This window comes from Gymnogyps californianus, chromosome 3, assembly GCF_018139145.2.
Source record: "Gymnogyps californianus isolate 813 chromosome 3, ASM1813914v2, whole genome shotgun sequence".
Taxonomy (NCBI): Eukaryota; Metazoa; Chordata; class Aves; order Accipitriformes; family Cathartidae; genus Gymnogyps; species Gymnogyps californianus.
In genome coordinates this window covers 41,074,923-41,095,696 of record NC_059473.1, presented here as the reverse complement: position 1 = coordinate 41,095,696, position 20,774 = coordinate 41,074,923, and the positions used below count along the sequence as shown (strand labels likewise).

At 38.5% G+C, this 20,774-nt stretch overlaps 1 protein-coding gene across 1 annotated transcript in view; it reads right to left on the bottom strand.

The window, feature by feature from the left end:
• The window catches only part of PLD5 (phospholipase D family member 5), a 189,583-nt gene that overhangs the window by 45,593 nt on the left and 123,216 nt on the right, over window positions 1-20,774 (bottom strand). The window contains 1 exon segment of the mRNA XM_050893661.1: window positions 16,360-16,474. Within this exon segment, the coding sequence (XP_050749618.1) occupies window positions 16,360-16,474 (115 nt within the window).

The following is a 20,774-nucleotide window of genomic DNA, read 5'->3' as shown; positions in this document are numbered from 1 at the left end:
TTCTGTTTGAGCTATTTAAGGTATTGCATATCAATAGTCATAGATTATTTTGAATAAAACTTTGAATAATGAGAGCACTTTCAATTCTTTCCCCTTAGCAGAACTCAGCATTCCTCTAAATAGCATCTTCCGAGTATAAATCTGTTTTGTGAGTCTGATGATTCAGTAGAGTCTGTAAGATAACTAGTGTACAACAAAGTTTGATAGAATATTTTAAAAAAATTTCCACATTTTTTTTGCCCTTCATTATTGGAGAGTAGGCTGCTCATTTACTAGATGAAGCTATAAAAGTGATTGCTTTAGAGATTGGGAAAAGTAATTTTCTTTCTTAGTTGATTCAGGCATCAAAGCATATTACCGCTTAAAGGAAGACTATAATACTATCAGTAAAAGCATTACTAAAGTTGGATTGTGGCGTTCTTTCTTTGCCTAATTATAATTGCATACTTTTTTACTATAAAAGAAAGCTATTTTAAACATAATAGAGAGATTAGTAAACTCACACACTGCTTACCCTACCCCCCTTCAAAGACTTTACTTGGATTAGCATTATGAAGCACTAGATTTGTTTATATACTTCCTAGATCAAACATCCAAGAATTCAGGGACATTTTTTCATCTTAACACATGAGGAATTAGAATCACAACCTTCTATGAATGAACAAGGCTAAATCCCTACCAAAAAATGCAGGGATTATTTATCCCTATCTCTGTTTTCAACTTATCAACATGATTTCATTCTGGTATTTATATATTCTAAAACCATCAATATTGGCAACAGTCACTTCTAAATGTGCTGACTAGCAATAACAACACTTGTGCAACCGTTCCCAAAATGTGGTCCTCAGACATTCGTAGCTCTGCTTTGGGTTCTGTCTGTTTCCTTCCCGTGAAGGAGAAATCTCAATTCTGAAAGGTGAGAAAGCATACTGCAGGACAGGCAAAGAGCTGACGACGGAGTGTGCCTCCTCAGAGGGCAGTATTATTTGGTTCTAAGCTACTGCTTTTTATTTTTACAATAACTTCATAATAGAATCGATTTTTTTTCCTGCACTTTCATTAACTGATTCTCTGAGCAGCCCTAGAGTATTATCTCCAGGCTACCAAAGCCAAGAGGGCTAGCTGACCTGGCCACGGCCACACAAGGAAAGCAGAGGCACAGCCAGAACTAACTTGGGTCTGCCAGCAGCGCAGCCATTTCCTTTTACTGCTACTTCTCGCTTGTCTCTCAGCATCTTTCCCTACATCTTTCCTTTGACCCTGTCCTATTATCCTGCCAAGTTAGCCTTTGACTTTTCTATTTCTTTTTCCGATCTTTCCTATCTGAATTCCAATTATTTTTCTCTCCTTTCATCTATGTTGTCACAAGCCCACCAAGAACGTGCTTCTCCTTTTGCCAGCATTCTTTTCTGATCTTTTCCTAAATGAATTACTCAGTTTTCTGTTTCTGCCCTTCTCTTTCATCTGATTCATTCCTCCCTTTTATTTCATTTTCCCCCACTACTTTCCCCCCACGTCATTTTTCCTCCCTCTCCTTCACTCTCTTCCACTTCATCCTCAGTTCATCATTTCACTCTTGCCCTTGCCCACTCATTCATTGTTTCATTTATCACATATATTCATTCAGTTATTCATTCACTCCCCCACTCTCCAGTTACTTAAGGAATATATTTTATTCTCTACCTACATAAGCAGCATGATATATTCTCCAAGCCTTTACAAATAAATTTGTGGAAAGGAAAAAATATTTTTTCTTAGGAGTTTTAAGGCTAACCACAGTTTTGGGGTGCCCATTTTGGTCCTAATTTTATTTTATTTAGCATGTGCTAGAACTCCTGCAAGTTGTACAACCTGCATGGATATACATGATATACAAGCCAAAGGTAGACAGAGATTCCTGATGGTTGTTGCAGATTGGGACTCTGGGAATTTCTTCTTGCCTTCTTAGTCCAAACAACAACTGAAGCTGAGCTTTTGTTTCTTACCATGGGTCTAAGGTTCTTAAAAGAACAAGGCACTTTTACAGTCTCTTCTTTTATAAAATTAAGCATGTAGAATAGACACTGAAGCTCTGCTATAGCAGACTGAAGAGTCTCACGCTTGATTTACTATTGTTCTGACCAGCCTGTCAGATGCATTTTTGAGGGCTTCAGCATTCTGGTTTGGTCACCCAGATACTTCATACATTAAAATGGAGACATTTTAAAGAGACAAATGGACATGCCCCAATGTCAAAAACAGAAAAATCCACACAGTGCGCTGAGGAAAAATAAAAAGCACGTGAGGAAAAAATGCTTTGTCTTTGAGGAAATACATAGGAGATACAAATCAATAGCTTGTCAGTTAGCAGCTTTTTAACACAGATTGACTTTCATCCAAACAGCCTATTTGAAATGTAGAAAGCAAAATAAAAGGAAGCCACAACTCCACAGATTCTATGTTATTAGCTGGGTGAAGGACACACATGATATACAGTCAATAAAAGTGACAGCACACTGAAATCACGGAGGATTTTAGTGTCCCAGAGGGACTAGACCACAAGTATCATCTCATTTCTCCAGTGTAAATATCAGCAACTGTCTGTGAAGGACAAGAATATAGCTATTTTACTCCCCTGTGACATTTTGAACTGGTGGAGAACCACATCTGTAGGACTTCTCTTTCTTCTCCAAATCACACAGGACAGGCAGAATTAGCTCGAGGACACTAAGAGAAAGAGACAGACCAGTTCAGAGCCATCTGGGATGGCAGCAGGGTACAGGACAGGGGCTGCGTAACTGGACTGCTTGCAGCTGCACACTGGGATCCCTACAAAAGTGAGGCCAGAAGGCAGCATGTGCACTTCTAGTCCCAATAATCACATCGTGGACTTGATGCCAATCCCTTCAAGGCACTCACTCTAAGCTTCAGGAGAAAGTGCTGCCATTACTTCAGAAGCCCATCTGAAGTAGCTAGCTGGATGCACACCCAGGAAAGCCTGAGGGATGAGTGTGGGGCAGCAAGACAAGAGACAGAAAGGGAAATCAATTAGATTTGCACTATAAAACAAAACACAGGTAAACTGGAAATGATAAAGATTTGATGGTGAACATGGCTGAATATTGGTATGAAGTATAGTGAATGCACAGGCAAGCAGGCAACTCCTGCATGAAAACAATGAAAGATCAAACTGAAAGCAGTACTAGACATTAACAACATCATATGAAGCACAGGAGGAAGTTCTGCTGCGGTGGGAGAATCAGGTCCTTGGAATAAAGACTGCTGCTGCAGGACCTCTCTCTTGTGTATTACAAAAGATAAAATGAAAGGAGCAAATAAGGCTAGGATTCAAGAGAAAAAGGATAGTCTCATATTGTAAGTTGCTTGAAACTACCCAGAATATTTGGATCCCACAGCTGATGAAGTCGCTCTGCATGAGAGGGCAGGGCAGGGCTGGCGCACATCTCATTTTCTGAGGACTTCGTTTGAGCCCTTGGGGTCTGATCTTGTTCACAATGTCACTGATACATATTAAGTACTACACAGTGATAAATAGTCTTTAAAAAAAACAACCAAAACAAGCAACAGATTATGTGTACCACAAACTGACATCAAAATAAGTGGATATCTTGGCTCTTACCTGTGGCTCTTATTTCTTCATCTATAAAATGGAAACCAAGCTATTCCTCCATTTCCTGTGAGCATCATGAACATTTATTCTTGAATATTCATGAGCACTCTTATTTCAGTGTTAATACCACAGGAAAAAAAAAAAGGAAACAAGTTTGTCCCCAGATGAGGTCTTGACCAGTGTTCAGTAAGCGAAAGAAGAGACAATACAATGAAAATGATTGTGAAATAAAATATTCTACACATGCTTACATGAGCATAAGAATCCCTGTGCATTGAATTTGATAGGGTCCAGTGGGAAGAAGATTGTCATATTCAACTACAGCCTGTATCATAACTGCAAACAGCTTGATGGTACAAAAAGACATGATACAGAGAATATATTTTTACATACCATAAATGATAGCTTCATGGACCAATTAGAGAACGCACAAGCTGAGAAGCTACTCTTGATTTATTTTGAGCAATGCATAGTACTGATTCAAGCTGCAACTATCAAAAAGCCGCTGTAAGGATGACCACACTGTACTCCAGCTCACCATCTTTGTAACATCATCATCTGCATCGCACAAGCCCATTCTGGTAACATTTAATTTCAGAAAGAAGACCTTCATAACATAAGGATGTACGCTAAGAGAAAATCAAAGGCCAAAGAGAAAAATCTTTACTGGTTTCCTGGCAATACTTGAAAACATTTTAATAGAGACTCAGCATAAATGTATATGATTAGCAAAACCAAATGCCCCTCTCCCAAGATGATGATGCAAGGACAGTTAAACAAGAAGCTAAAGAAGAATGTTAGAGATAAAAATGGTATCCTTCAATAAGTAGATTTGAGTCCAAGTGAGAAAAGGAAAGAGAGGAAAGGAAAGAGAGAAAAGTAATATTAAACTCAGGCAAGCTAAATGTAGAACTCTATAAAGCAAATAAAAAAGATTTTGAGGAAATATGGATACTGAAGTTGCAGAACACATTGCTACTGTGCATAGCGTTTTGTGGATGACAAAAATACAAATAGATTCAAAAGTGATTGCACAAATTAAAGGAAAAAAATATCCAAACACCACAACAAATTGCTGAACTCCATGACAAGGCAGTTCCTGACCTACAACTGCTAAAAGGATATACAGAGTAAGGGGAATATCATCCTCCACTTATTTCAGTTGTTATACTCCTTCCGTAAGCGTGCGGTTCTGCTGACCCCAGCAGTGCAGAAGATCGACCTTCAGTCTGTTTCCATTGTCCTATAGCTGAGAACAGTTGCTGTGACCCTTTGCTTAGGAACTGTTATTTTTGAAAGCTTGACATTGCAACCATCATAATGTTCTTTTGACATGATTTTGAAGCTTAGTATAGATATTATGTAGTCCTATAACTCTGCTGGTATTTTTCCCATCACTTTATGCAAACATGACTACTGAGATTAAAAGCATCAAGAGCAGGGATCTGTTTTGTTTTGAGTCACTGAAGTGACTGTCAATTTCTGCACTACATAATTACTAATATTTGCACACTATATATAGTTAATATTCTGCCCGAAGGAAGGAAAAGATGCTGAATGCACTCTGTTCTCAAGTGTAAGCATTAGAGACAATCACTCTTGTGCAATAAGAGATGGAAATGATGGAGAGGAACGTAGAGATATCATTCTGGGAACTTTTCTTCCAGTTGAATTACTTTAGAACAAGATTAATGTAATTCACTTTCCAACTGTTAGGCTGTGTAAAAATTCATAACACACCAAAGTGCTGTAGAAGCCTAAGGTTAATTTGAAAATTGATATAGGAGATTACCAGAAAGATCAGTATTAGCATGATAGCGGCAACTCCTTGTTACAAAGATAAAGCTTGGTAACTAATGCTGTATAAACCCGCAAGATTTGGTCACATGGGTTTACCTTATGGTACAACCATGCTGTATGCAACAACCCAAGGGTAGGCACAGTTGAGTAGCCTTTCCAAAGTGTTCATCAAATGAAAACCAAATGGTGTCAGTCAAACAGTGTCAGCTTGGTTTGGACATTTATTAATGCTCTTAGATGCTTTTGACAACTTCTTACATAACTTTGAGCACACAATACTTTAATTGTAGAGTTGAAGCAGAAGTGATGGACCTAAGCGGCAAAGAAGCTAGAAGAATGTAAAAACACGTACACAACTTTAGAGATCCAAGTGTCTGTGTCATGTCACTTCAGATGATGGTCTTCTCAGAGCTGCCCAGGTTTGTAGTTGCATTTCAGTCTAGATGACATAAAAAAAACTTGAACAAGGTGAGAGACCAAAGACTCACCATCACTGGGAAGGCTGAAGCCTGCTCGCAAACAGTAGCCATCAAAAATATACCAAGTCATCCCAGCAAGACTGCTGTGACTGACCAAGGCACAGTTCTAGGAAGACAGTCAGGCTTCAAGTGGATATGAAACATGTGGGAACCACATGACTGAACAAGACAAAATTCACCAAAAAGAAATTAACCTGCTTTCTTTGGGCCCCTCTGTAGGACCATTAGCCTTCATCTCTTTTCAGGATGAGATAGCGTTAGTACTTTCGCATACAAGAGAAAGCATGGGGTGTCAAAATTGCTGCAAAGGGAGCACAGCTACCTAACAAATGTTTTCTGAGCTGAGATGGCCCTGGCAGATCTTACCAGCTCTTCCAGTAACTGTAGGTAGGAACTTGCATGCTATCCATATGTTTTAAAAATGTCACAACTAATTTCTGCTAATGCTATCCGTTATTGGTTCCTCTGTACTAAAAAGTGTCAGTGACTCAAACCAACTACTGCCATACAGGAAGAATCCATTCCAGCATGTAAACTATCAAGCAAGATTTGGAGATGATCCCTGTGGTATGAACCTGCTATGTTGGACCTGACTAGTTACTACCAGGCAAAAGCAATTTGGCTGTTCACAAGATGGCTGGATTACCGACATTCATAGTTGTGCTGAAGCTTATGAAACACAAAAGTGCCTATTTCTGCCAAATCCATGAATACACACGCATTAGTAACAGACTCAAGTGCAAGGACATTTGCAAACTGAAATTATGTACTAAAATACTGATCAATCTACTGTGAAAGACTTTCTCCAATTACAAATTTCAAAGCAGAACTATGATATTGTTTCTACTAAACACCTAGCATCTTAAAAGTGCCTTACAGTACATCTAGCCTTAATTCATCAAGAAAAAATGTAATACTATTTACCTATGGGTCTTTGAAACAATGACTACAGATATTGGAAAGCATGTGACTGATATTTTATAATGCAAAAGTACACATTACCAATGGGAGAGTACTGTCCCTGGGAACACAGCCATTCCTCTCAGTGAAGGTATTCATTTCTAAGTAAAGTCTACAGATATATACTCTGTAGAGCTTAGAATTAGAATTTATGGCTTGCATATCTGGCTCTGATGGGCACAGAGTTTTTGGCTTAAGTGAACCTTTTTCCCCTCTGCCTCTTTGCAAAACAAGCCAGTACAACCCAAGGCCCTGGTTGCCTTCAGAATTTAAATTATAGTGAGGTGGTTTCCCTCCCCTGCCTTCTCTCTTGGTTGTGGATGTGACAGCCTCATACTGCTAATTCTCTCATGCTAGAGAGCTCTGTAAGGCAGGCCATGCCTAAATCTTCTTAAAGTTGGTGCGCTTCAGACTCATAAGAGAAAATAAGCTCTTTCACATTGTGATCTATTATGGTGCCTAATTTGGGGATATTTGTGTGTCCAGTGGAAGTTTTATTCCCAGATTAGGCATCTAGTTTCCTACAGAACCTATAATAAAAACTGAACTATCAGCAGCTTATTTTTTTCGAGCTAAAAGACATCTAAACTAGGTAGCAGGCAATGCCAATGGAAGGTATGTTGTTTACCCCAGCCCCTCATTTGGAATTGCACAGAAGGATCGATTCTCCAATGAAGTTTCAAAATCCTGTCCTACAATCAGAAGCTTAAAGTAATTCTTTCACAAATAAGGGCAAGACATTTCTTTCAAAATATATCTGGTGACAGTAGAAGGAGCAGAAGCAGAGCAGGGACTGGAAGCCAGGTTTCATCCATCCCAAATGAATGTGTGACTACTACAGTCATCTTTAAATGCAGAGAGAGATTAGAAGATTTTCTGCAAACTGTTAGAGCTCGAATACGAGCCACCAAGGGAGCGCCACTACAGAATACCCTCTGCACTTCCCAAGCCTTTGTGATTGCAAACTCTGTTTTACAAAGTTTAAGATTTTCAATACTAGCTTAAACAATTTGCTTTCTGTCAGGTGCCTGGTAAGGTAGACAGCTCTTCTTCAAGTTGACAATTTAGAAACCTTCAGACATAGCAATATTTTTAACCTAATCTTCTGCGACTCAGGCAGATGTTCTGTGTCACAGACTTTCTGTGTATCTATACGCGTGTCTAAGATGTAACAAAAATGCTACCCACCTGCTCTTTTCAGCCACGTTTCATAAGGTTGGACATGGCTTACCTTACATTGCAGGATCTAGCTCCCCAACTGAAACAAGTGAGAAATATTGCATACGAGTTCTCGTGGGATTTAGGCATCAAACCAATGCTGAACACTTCCTTGCTATCAAGACATTAGTGGATGTGTGCACACTTAGCTACATAAACCGAGGTAAGAGAGTTTAGGTGTCTAAACAGAAAAATGTTTACCCAAAACCCAACCAAGCAGGAGTTTCTGCATGTTAGTCTTACCTAGATGTTAGGTAGACACTTGAATGCTTGAATCTCTGATGCAAAACTGGTACCTGCTTCTTTCTTTTAAGATGGGATGTGACTAGATTTGGAAATTCTGATCGGTATTTCTCATTATGCAGAACTCTGTCAAAGTTATTATGCAGTTCTAAGAGGTAAAGAACATAATGAGACCTTTCATCTTGGAATTGGCTTTAAGATTGCTTGTCACAGGCTGAAAGTTGTTGAGAAAAATATCAGGAAACACTCTCCAGAAGCAACTAATAAAATCTAAATCAAAGCATGCATCTACTCTGTTGTGGGTACCCAAGGAATATAAAATAATAATAAAAAAGGAACAAGGCCTGATGCATAATAAATCAAAATATAAAAATGAATTTAAAACCAGATGTCAAAGGCCTTGCCAGTAGAATTTTCATTAGCTGCCTTTTGAATACTCTCATATTTTAAGGTATGACTTAGGCAGAGTTTTAGGAAAATGTCAACATTTAAAATCTGAAAGGAATGGAAGAATGGATTTCTCCCCCTCTGTTCACATCCACCTTTGTTTATGAAACTCAGATCCAAATTACTTGCTTCCTTCAGGAGGACTCACCCCCAGTCTACTGGTCCTCTCACAGGATCCTGCTTACTTGTTCCTGAAAAATCATAGGGAAAAACTAGTCTATTTTTGGTACTGTTGAATTTTAAAAGAGCAGGAGCTTATCCCATCTTCAACACCCTTCCCTCTCACACAGTCTTGGAGAATCCAGCCTAGGAAAGACTGATGAAGAAAGCAATGGAGCTACAACTCTGTTCAATGCCTTACATAAAACCATCAACTGAACTTCAGCTCTCAAGAGCACTCTTTACACTCCTATGGAGCATGCATCAGATAATATTATTTTTATGGTACATTGTGCAAAAACTGGCCATCTGGACAGCCAGAAATCTCTTCAGGACCCAGCTTTAGGATTCCAGCTTCCCATTGTATGAATGGAGTGTATTTTCGTTTTAGTCTTTGCAGTGTTTTTACATTGATTCTCAATATTATCTTCACATGAAGAGGAATTAAAGGCTTACTTAGAATCATAGAAAAGCCCAGGTTAGAAGGGTCCTCAGAAGATCATCTGGCCCAATCTTTTGTGGGAAAGGGAGCCTATATGAGATTATCTAGCACCCTGTACAGTCACATCTTGAAGACCTCCAGCAACGGGGACTCTACAATGTCCCTGGGTAGGTTGTTCCAGTGAATGATTGTTCTTACTGTAAAAAAATTCTTTCTTTCTTATGTTGAGATGAATGTACTTAAACACATAAGTTTATGTTTTCCTTCCAAATCATTATAGAACTATTAAAACCAGCTTTGAAACCAACCTAGACCTTTCCCATGCACCAGAGCCAAATAATCATGAAGACACTCCTCATAGGGGCTTGTCTACTTCCTTCTTAAAATTGCCAGTGATAGCTCTTTCATAATCTGCTCACAGTCCACTGTCCCCATATTTGGAACATTTTCTCTAATACTGAAACCAAATACTCTGGGTTGAATGTAAATCAATGTCATCATGGTTTACCCTACCAATGGCTTTCACAAAAACCCAAGTCGCCCACAACCCAAACATCTTTTAGGCCCAGAGAAACTTATCAGAAAATGCCCTCTCTTACTCCTATAGCTTCAACTTTTCCAGAGAAAATGGCATTTGCTCCCAAATGGTGAACTCCACATTCCTAGGGTTTGCAGTACACAAAGGCTCTAGGTTAAAAAAAGTGCTTAACTCACAGCTTGTTTCATAAAGAGAAACTGGACTGATGTTCCCACGTGATCTGCATCTTTTCTATGACATAACACAAGTTTTTCAGCTCTTCTATAATATGTTAAAAATATGACATTACCTTCCCATTCCCCCACAACTAGACAGGGAAAGGGAACATGATTGTGGCCAAAGGTAAGAAGAACTCATGTCCCACAAGCATCACAGCTCTAAAACTATGCAGTACCTTAAGTGTGTCAACAGAAGCAGACAGAATATGGGACTAAACATATTTTATCTGATATATAAATCATATTCACTATTGCTGTCCATCGTGCAACAATTTCATTAAAACAGGAGTACAGGAAAAACCAAAACCACTGAAAGTCCCTAGGCATTACATGAACTCTGAGCGTTCTGGTGCCATGGCAGATTAAGCCTATCTAACCAGGTTCCAGTGGTCCTACCTCCCTTGCCAACCCCAGTTATGTGTTTCCTATCTCTGTGATGTACCCAGCATTTATGCCTGTGAGATCATACACTGAGTAATGCAGAAATCTAATGCAAATGACAATTAAGCCAGCCAAAAAAACCCAGTCTGTAGCCAAATCAGACCCCCTAAACTGTCTTACCACATGATCACTGGTGCAAGGAAGAAGGCAGGGACAACATATGGTGGGAGGGCAAAGAAGAGGCTGGGATCATGCAGCTGCCCAGATATAAACTGATTTAATTTGTCATGAAATGGTATTTGTTAGTGTTTGCAATCTAAAGCACACAGATAAAAGCACAAAAAGCTTCTAGAGCTCCACTTTCTACTCATTTCTTTGTCTCCCTGCAATAATAGAACTTTTTAGTTTCTCTGTTTTGGTTTTATCTGGTTAAGAGAGAGTGTAATCCTGGGCAAATGTGCACAAACTGCTCAGTAAGTAACAGCTGCACATGTGATCTAGTGATTAGATCCTGCCCCAGCACAATGACTTTATATTATTCCCCAGTTTCATTGCTAACATTCAATAGCTATTAGTTGAGTTAGCTGATTTTTTTTTTTTTAAATCACATTGTGACACGGACAGACTCCTCTTTTTGTATCTGCCTCAGCCAGCACTGACAAAACAAAAAACATTCCTTGCAAATATATGAAAAGTGTTTCATGAAAAGGGAGTATTGGGAAAAAAACAAATAGAAAAGGAACAAAGCAATGCAAATTGAAGAAAGGAAATCCATTGGCATGTCTTAAAAAGCATTAACACTGTCAGCTAAAATAAGATCATAATTAGTAAGGGATTTAGATTCTGTACACGTAAGAAATGATACAACAACCTGCTAATTGGAGACAATACTATTCAAATGTTACTGAGGAACAAAGACTGGTACGTAATTATGTGCAAGGAGTGGGAGGGTTAAAGAAATGTTTCAATCTAGTAGACTGAACCACAGCTGAGAAAAGGCTAAAACAATAACCTTGAGAACAAGCATTAATAAGATACTGTCACAGCACAAGGACGATAAAGAAGAACATGTTTGTTTACACAGAGAGCCAAATTTTGCCTACAGACTGACCCACCTTTCACAAGAAACTCATATAGATATATGCATAGTATTTGTATACATATGTGAAAGTGAAATATAGCTTTAAACATTAACTGTAGAGAAGCAAGACTTCACACCCTAGGACTGCATGTTACAAAAGGTCCTATAAAAATAACATCATAGTTTATAGCCTGTTTAGTAATAATTTTGACAACATGAGCTGGGAGAATTTACATGTGGTTGATTTTTTTAAATTACTAATACACATTTTTTTTTAATTACGACTATAGAAAACAAATGCTCAGATCTGGCTTCTGGTGCCTGTGCTGCCATTAATAATTGCTAGTTGTCCCTGAGAGACAGAAACAGCAAGCCACCTCACCTAACAGTGATGTTGTAAAAAGAAATTCATTAATACTGTATTTGCGGAGCACTCAGATACCACAGTGAGAAGCAGCATGGAAAAGCCTATGAGGAAATTAATCATTTTGCATTCAGTGTAGGATCTGGCAGACGTGCAATAAAGAAAGCCTGGAGACATACATTAAATATGAAGATAAAAAAAGATTCTAGCCATTACCAGCAGAAATAATATCCCCTGAATGAGCATCATTTGCCTTAGGCATTAAATGTTTGATGTATTCTCATTCAATACAAGGGAAAAACTTCTGATTAATGTGGTAAGATTATAGCAAGTACCAGCCAGGTATTCTATGCAAAATATAGAATCTGATAATGTAATTAAAGTCTATCATAAATATATGTTCTGGGACTAGTATTTCCTCATTTCTGAATGCTTAATTTTGCAACTAAATAACACTCCCACAGTGCAGCAATTACTAGCAAATGTACATTATCTCAGCACTCAGAGGCTCCTGTCACCACAGTTCTAGGTGTGTTATGCGTTAGCACAGTAAATCAATCCATGTTTCACACTGCAGCTGCTAGACTGCTTCTGTAATCAAGCACCCTGTTTTACAGCTAGCTCAAGTGAGTCAGGATAGCAAAGACATGACAAAAAAAGGCTTACCAGTGGCGACAAACCTGCAGGTTCACAGCTAGCTCAGAAATCTGTACTAACATTGCAACTGTAAATTACTAGTTTTATTTTACTCTACATCAGTTCAGTTCTGCTCTCCCGTCCACACAAGTTATGCTTTATCTTACCCCATCAGCTCAAATCTGAAGTCAGATTTCAACTTTCTCCTCTGTTAATCAGTAGGGACGGCTGCTGGAGAGGAAGGATGTGTAGGGAGGACTCTAGGATGCACCCCTGGGTTGGAAAAGGTCTATCAAAGCTGCTTTCTACAGTACTTCAGAAATGGGGAGAAGAGGCAAGGGGGCTCCATGCATGCCTGTCTAGAAAAATGAGAAATGTGCTAGAATAATCTGGCTGGCAGAAATAGTCTCAACACCTGTGCTGAGATGCAGCAGTGCTGTAACATATCATAGTTCCTAGTACAAAAAACCCCCACCGCATGAGACAATATGGATGACCAAGTATAGTTCTTCAAGCAACCACATATAAACCCATGCCACCGTGTTGAGACTAAGACTTTCACCTGGGCTACTTAAGTCAGAAAGGGCGCACAACCTGAAGATGCAGCGTGAGGTAGATAACCATGAGCTGAGGACCTGCAGCATCCTTAAAGGTTCCTGGGCAGTATATCAACAGGTACATCCTGGGGCTGACACCCAAATCATCCCTCATCCTGACCCCAGGAATGAGCCCACACAGCATGGGGGCACAGCTCAGTGGTTCTGATCACCCAGTCTGCTGAAAAGAAAGGCAAGGCTCTTCCACCTTCTCTGTGCAATAGCAACTGTCTCTCACGTTCAGTAGGACAGCCCACTACCTGGAGACAGTCTGACCCTCGCATACAATCTGCCTTGGAAAGAAGAGGCCAGCCTATGCTTACATAGCAAGGTGAAGGCAGGCTCAGGAACACATGAAACTCCCAGAGCCCCACAGGCTATGTGTGTGCTTTCTCTCCATGCTACTGCCCATGGCTCAGGCTCCAAGCATATTTGCTGTTTAGGAACAATCAGCTCAGTTTATTAGCTAGTGAACCACAGAGTAGTGCTTGGACCCTCCTATGCCTAATTCAGACAGTCACCGCAAGTGGGAGTTTGCGTCTGTTCAGCCAAACGTATTCTGGTTCTCCATCTTGAGGAGCTTCAAAACTTGGCTGAGCTATTGATATATCTACGGCTTTCTTTCCCACAAGAGGAACATTTCTATTAAAAAAGGTGCATGGCACACTTTCTAAGACAAATCTGACCAGTTGCAGGGGAAAAAAAGGATTAGTTATCTTCATGAATATACGTGTCCAAATGATGATGCACAGTTCCCTTTCAAGTATCAATTCTGACTGATTTCTGAGGATGCAGGTGGCCAGTGCCTCATGAGCAAAGAAATTAATAATTTTAGCAGACATATCTTCCAGGATAGCATAGCAAAGCTTAATGATATGTTTGTCCTCAGCTAAGACAACGGTAGTAGCTAACAGTAATTTTTTTTCTCCAGCAGACATGAAAAAGGCTAATATAGATACGTTTTCCATTTACTGTGTTATTAATATTATTGAACTAATGGAAATTGGGGTAGTCTTTTTTTTTTTTTTTTTTTTTTTTTTTAAGCCAGCCTACCAGTTAGCTTCTATTTGACACAAGCAGGACTTACCATGAATCTGCTGTTCATACAAGGTCTGCTCATTTCAACATAAAATTAAGACGACAAAATCTGATTGAATGTTAAAACTAACTTATTTCTTTTCAGGAATGCAGAACCAAATAAAGATTTACCTAGCTATCCTGGAGATGAAAACCAAACAACAAACCTAAATGCAGGTGAAAGACTTGAAACAGAGCTGGCAATCACAATATCATAATCAAGACATTCTAACAAAAATATCAGAATTTGTAGAAATGAGCAAAGCAAAACATGGAATGAGGAAAAAAAACCATTCATAGTGAGAAAATCAAGAAGTTATAATATTGATCTTTGAAAAAGGTCAACAGTACACAATGATATCTACAATTACAGGGTTCAAAGACGATGACAGCAAAACTCACAAGAATTACTATATAAAAGCAACTTTCTCCGATTCTTTGTAGCTCAGAGGACTCAAATATATTGATCGCTTCATTTGAATACTCTAAAATTTCCTGTCTTAGAAATCTGAACAAGGTATAAGGGAAACTGAAGCTAGTAAAATTGTAAAAGCCTATGTTCTGTTTGTTTGTTCAAAAAGCTCACAGGTCTGATTAATTCCCACATAAACTGAAGGAAGTGTTAATGACAAACATCGCTCCCTTTTCTAGCTAAAATTTTTGCTCATCTTTTTTTGAAAGAGGATAGTTTTTGATATTTGGTATTCTCCATAAATGATAGCTAAAATACCTATTGCCAGGTACATCAATATAAATGTACAGGCCCTACCTCTCATCTCCTCTGACTCATCGGAACTGGGGACATTAGAATCACATGGAAAAGAAACCACTTTTTCAAAGACAGTTTCACTGACATTGATATTAAAATACTGTCCTGGTTTCGGCTGGGACAGAGTTAACTCTCTGGGGTTAAACCACAACAAATACCTACTTCTTTTTCAACACATCAGAAAAAGATAATTCCTTACTTCACAGATGTCTGACAAAGCTGATGTATTCTTACTGGTTATCAAAGGATCGATACTACTTTTGGTTACGTAACAGAAATAATCAAAGCTCTGGAATAGGCAGTGTCGTGAAATGACAAGTCTCTCTATTTATTACATTTAAATAACACATCAGTCTTGATCAAAAGATGATCTCTTTAAGGGACCAGGACTTGCATTAGTAATGTTCTTTTACTTGCCCAGTGAGGAGATTACAAGGAATTTAAACAAATATTGATTTTTTTTGTTGGGAAAGGGTGTTCTTTATTCTTTACCATAAACAGACATGTTATGTTAGGGTGCCGCTACACATAGCAACTGCTTTGCTTAATTAATTTTTTAGAATTCCCTTTGTGAACCGTATAGTAATCTGTGTCAAAAATTATCACCATCAACATATATAGGTTCTTTTTTCCTTTGAAAAATGTATCCTACCTTAAAATAATACTTTTATCATATTATATAGATAATTAACGTATTATTATTCGGAGAAGTGTGTATGAGATTGCTAAAACTCCAAAGAGATTTTAATTTCTTTCAGCATTTCTTAAACTCTCTTTGCTATTTTTCCACACAGTTTTATATAAAGCAAGTTTAGACATGTAGTTCCAGTGTGTAATCCCTCTTTGGATAGGAATTTTAAGCCTCAAAACAATGATTAGGAAAGCAGGCACCTAAGAAATACACGTAGCACAGAAAACCCTGTCAGTTGGCTAAATCTGACAGACGGTCTATTTTCCAGTGCTTCAGAATCATCAGTACCATAGACATGTTGTTTTATTAATTTATTTTGCTATTGCTCAAAAGAGGAAACTATCTTGTCCCACAAGGTATGACAGCAGTCTCTCAGGTTATGTTGCCTACCATTAGAATGGCTATAGTGAGTTCAAACACCTATGTAATCACTGCACCGCCTTTTTAACCACTTACAAACTGCAAACATCAACTACAGTAACAGAGTTTCAGATTTTTGATAACTATGAACCAGAGAAAGCTGAAGGATTATAGAGTAACAGTGCTAAACCAATAGTGTGCATTTTATACATCATCTGAGTCTGCATTTTAAGTAAAAGGAACATTATGTAGCAGTCAATGGCATAACAACATAAAGACCTTGGTCTTACCCTTTGTTTTCAAGTCGTTTAATACCTTTGATTCTACAGGCAGTATATCGCTCACTAGTTTTATCTCAATATTTCGGGACGCCAGTTCAAGCAATTTTTCAAAAAGACGCTGACCCTGGGAAGAACATTAAAGGAAAGCAGAAGTTGTAAGACATAGAATTGTTCAAACAGCATATCAACAAATTAAAGATACATGTTAAAAAAAACCCATATTGTACAGCAGCTGAGTAAATATGTTCCTAGATATGGTTAAATCTACCCTAAAGGTTAGCAACTCAAACAACTTTTTCTTGGAGAAATACTGTTTTGAAGGCCAAACTTGCTTCTTCCTTTTCCCAGATTGTGCAATACTATTGAGGACAGGTGACATGCAGAGAATGAAGTGTCCGGGTTTTTTGTGCTGCATAAACATATTTTTACATTAACGTTCTTCTAAATAATTACGTTCTGTTAAATCAGGATAAAAAGTGCAAGGAAAAGAGTTTATTACATTTGTTCTGTATTGAATGATTTTTTTGTAAGCGGTTCTAACCATAGTACAATAGATTTTCAAGTGGTTGTGTGCTCATCTTTAGATGACCTATACCAGGAACGAAAACAATGATCTACATGTATTTCATATGCTTTTCGTTTTTACACTGTTATAACTTTACTATTTAAGCCCTATTTCTAACACAGGAACAAAAAAGGGAATCTCATACTAAGCATTTGAAATCAAGACATTTGTTTCACATGAAAAATAAAATTTTATATTGCCACATTTTTCCATATCCAAGAAACAAAGAAAAAGCAGACGTTCTGATTGCATAGTAATTGTTTAATTTTTAGCTTCAATATTTTAACTTAAACAAGAATGCTTAGTTTGAAGCATCTAACTACACAATGTCAAGAATAAAATATCCAGTGTATCACTACAGTGCTGTATTACTACAACCACAGTTAGAGCCCATTTCCTTGCTGCCATTCTAGCTTACTACAGCAGACACCAGTTACAGTTAGCAGTTGAATACACAAAAGCTTTGGGTTTAAGCAGCTGACAAAGTGCCTGCTGTACCTACACTGTTCGCTTTAGATTCACTATAATGCTGGCCCCAAGCTAAAGCTAAAACAAAAAAGCAACAGTCATATCAACTTTCAAACAAGCAGGTAGAAGATAAAACTTTCCACAGAACCATGTTAGATAATTCTCTGTACAAACTGTTACTCTCAAAATCTTGAAAGGATCTTTCTATTCAACAAAGATGGCCAAAGCAAAAGCAGTTTGGGATGATGCAATCTGACGTAGCATGGACTAGCAAAACCTCAGACAGAAGCCCTTCTCCTACATCAAACCCAGAAGCAGCTGACAGTGGAAAGCCACCCTTTGCCCTGTAAATTGCCTGCACAGATTGACATGTTGAGCCTTGCTGGGCCTGAAGCATTAAGCAGTCAAAGAAAGTAGCTCTTCACCTGTCTACAGTACAGACCTATTTTTTAATATTTGCTTATTTTGAATATATATGGCAAAGTAAGAATACCCAGCCTCCTAAAAACTAGCTTCCTCAAAATTACAGAGCAGCCAGAGGCTGCAATGGAAACACAGAACTACTGTTTACGTTTTAATTTTGTAATATATGCCTGCTTGCTGGCTCAAATCCACAGCATAGCTCCCTGCTCATCCCAGGGCTCACAGGAACCTAGTAGTCAACAAGATACTGCCATAACGAAAGCATTAGACAATAGCTAATGGAACAGGAAAACAAAAACGTGTTTTGCATGAAGCTCCAAATGCTTCTTGTACTCAGATTCAGCATTTCTTGAGGTGACTGGGTGGTCCCATATGTAAGAAATAACACCCATGATTTAACTCACACACCCAAAAGCCCTTACTGAGTTGCTGTGCAAGTCAAAGAGTGGCTTTCCCTCACATTCCTCATGAAGCTAAAAGGATCCTTAAGTCTCACATCAGTGATTATGTTGGGTTGTTTTAAGGAGAAGAGGGGCAGATGTTACCAGATGTAAGAATCAATGAGATAATAGCGTGGAGGGGATGGATGCTGCATACAGAGTTATGCAGCAGCTCCACTGTGATCCTGGGGGAGCAGAGGGGCACTGACCAGTAGTCCTGGGTGCCCTGCTCCCCCCAGGAGGGTCTCTCCTGCAATTGCTGCAGACTGGCACTGCTAGACTCTAACTGAATCTGGGAACAGCAATCACTGCGCTGTTGCCTGCCGAGTTCCCATGCCTTGCCCCGTCCCCCAGCTCCTCCAGGGCGACAGGCTCCTGACATGCCAGAGCTCAGGCAGCCTTTGAACCCACTTCTTCCAGGTCCACCAGCTGGAGACACCAGCAGTTTTGACTTTCATTAGTTATAACTTTGCAAAAAGTGAGCAGGGAAAATTAAAGACTAAAAGGCTTGCATGACGTAAATTAATTAAATATATTTATATGTGTAGAAACAGCTACTCAGAAAGGTTCTGTGTGTGGATTTAATTTACTAGGTAGAAAGACAGAGACACACTGTTTTTGTTTGGGTTATCTGTAAAAACTGATTTTGACTAGTAAAAACTGATTTTGACTAGAAGCATAGTAGAAAGCTCTAGTATACAAAAATAAGCATGGAAAAAGCATTCATAAATTTGATGGAAAGTGATTTGCATTATCAATACGAATTAATGCATTAACTGTTCTGCTAAAGAAACGCTTAGAAACTTAATGTCTAAAGCTGATAAAATTAATTGTTTCAGGGGATGGTTCTTTACGTTTTTTTTCCCCACAGTAATTATTTTTGGACACTACTACCACTTCTACCTGCACAAGATTTTATTTACATGTGATTTACAAAAGCTTTGATAAACAAGCCTTGACTTTCTGTATTAATTTTAATTTGGACAAAAAAGAACATGGCAGTGTTTCCCGAGTTTTACCTGATCTTAGTATGCCCTGATGTGACCAACACAGAATCCTTGATGGACCACCTGGCTGTCTCTTACAGGCCATTCTGCCAGCTGAACGGCCCATCCTATGGGTGAACAGATCACTTGGAGTGCAGCCCTGCATTCCAATGAAGACATCTTCTCTGAAAATGCATCTCTTTTCCCATCAGGGACACCACAAGCTATGGCTATGCATTTATAATATCCTTTTTTGTCCAATTATGTTCATAAATGGTAAAACCTCAAATTGATAAAACACTTAAAGCATCTAAGTAGTGGTGGTTAAGACTAGGAGTGCACTCACCACAAATATGTGTGTTTATACAGGTATACAAAAAACACCACCCGGTGCCAGAACTGGAAATAATTCCTTCAGTCTCATCTCTCGCTGCATCATCCCTCAGCAGGCATTCATACGCTCACCAAGGCTTAGTCTAGATGCTCTAAACAACTATGAAAAATTCACAACTTGCTTTTAAAAATCTGTATGTATTATAGTAAAGTAGGGTACTAGAAATTCTTCCTTCATTGTTGAAGAACCTGGCCTTCTTCCCCATTAATATTAATCTGAAACTTAGTTTCTATACTTTCTGACATGTTTACTTGCAATTTTACTGTTTTGTTCTATGAAAAGGAAAAAAGACAGGATAGAAGGTCTGAAGAGTTTTGTCACTGCTGTCAGCACATTTGAAATGCTTCTGTTGAATACAAACCCTCATGCTGTCATTCAGACCACATTCCCTTTGTGAGACAATACCAGGCTGCTGCGTGACTACGTGACAGCGATCAGAATCATTTCTATACACCCAGCTTATGAGGACTGAGAAACAGTAGCAGCCAAGTGCTATGAAACTGCAACATGCTACCTTACACCGTATCTGCATTTTAACAAACAATACCACCAGAAATCTGCCTATCCTGACAAAATATTCTCTTACACTTTTCACTGGGCTGTTTCAAAAAACCCACTGAAAGTGACAAAATAGGATGTAAAAAGTATTTATCGCATGAACAAACTGACATTCTCATGGTAGCTTTAAACTACCGTACATCTGAAACATCAATCCCAACTGTACCTGCCACAGTCACCTGGTGAACTTAAAAAGAAAGTTATCATTACCAAAAGGTGCTGAAATTGCTCCCAAAGCAATTTCTTAGCAGTCACTAGGCAGACTGATTCTAGCCTGCTTGATTTCCCTTGCCTCCATGTCTTTATCAGCATGCATTCCTCATTAAAAATAAAATAGGGGAGATATGAACATAAAAATGCTGTATTTATTGAACTACTCTAAAATTGAATTATTGTGCTCTTCAGTAACTTAGATTCCTACAGTTTAGACAATGCTTAGCTTTTTCTTTCCACAGAAATAAAACTGGTTACTTCCAGAATTTTCTTCTGGATTTACGCTATATAATTCTAATAATATTTTTAAAAGTTGTCCTATGATCAAGCCTCTGGGTATATCTATAAAACATCACTAAAAATCACAGCTTACTGGC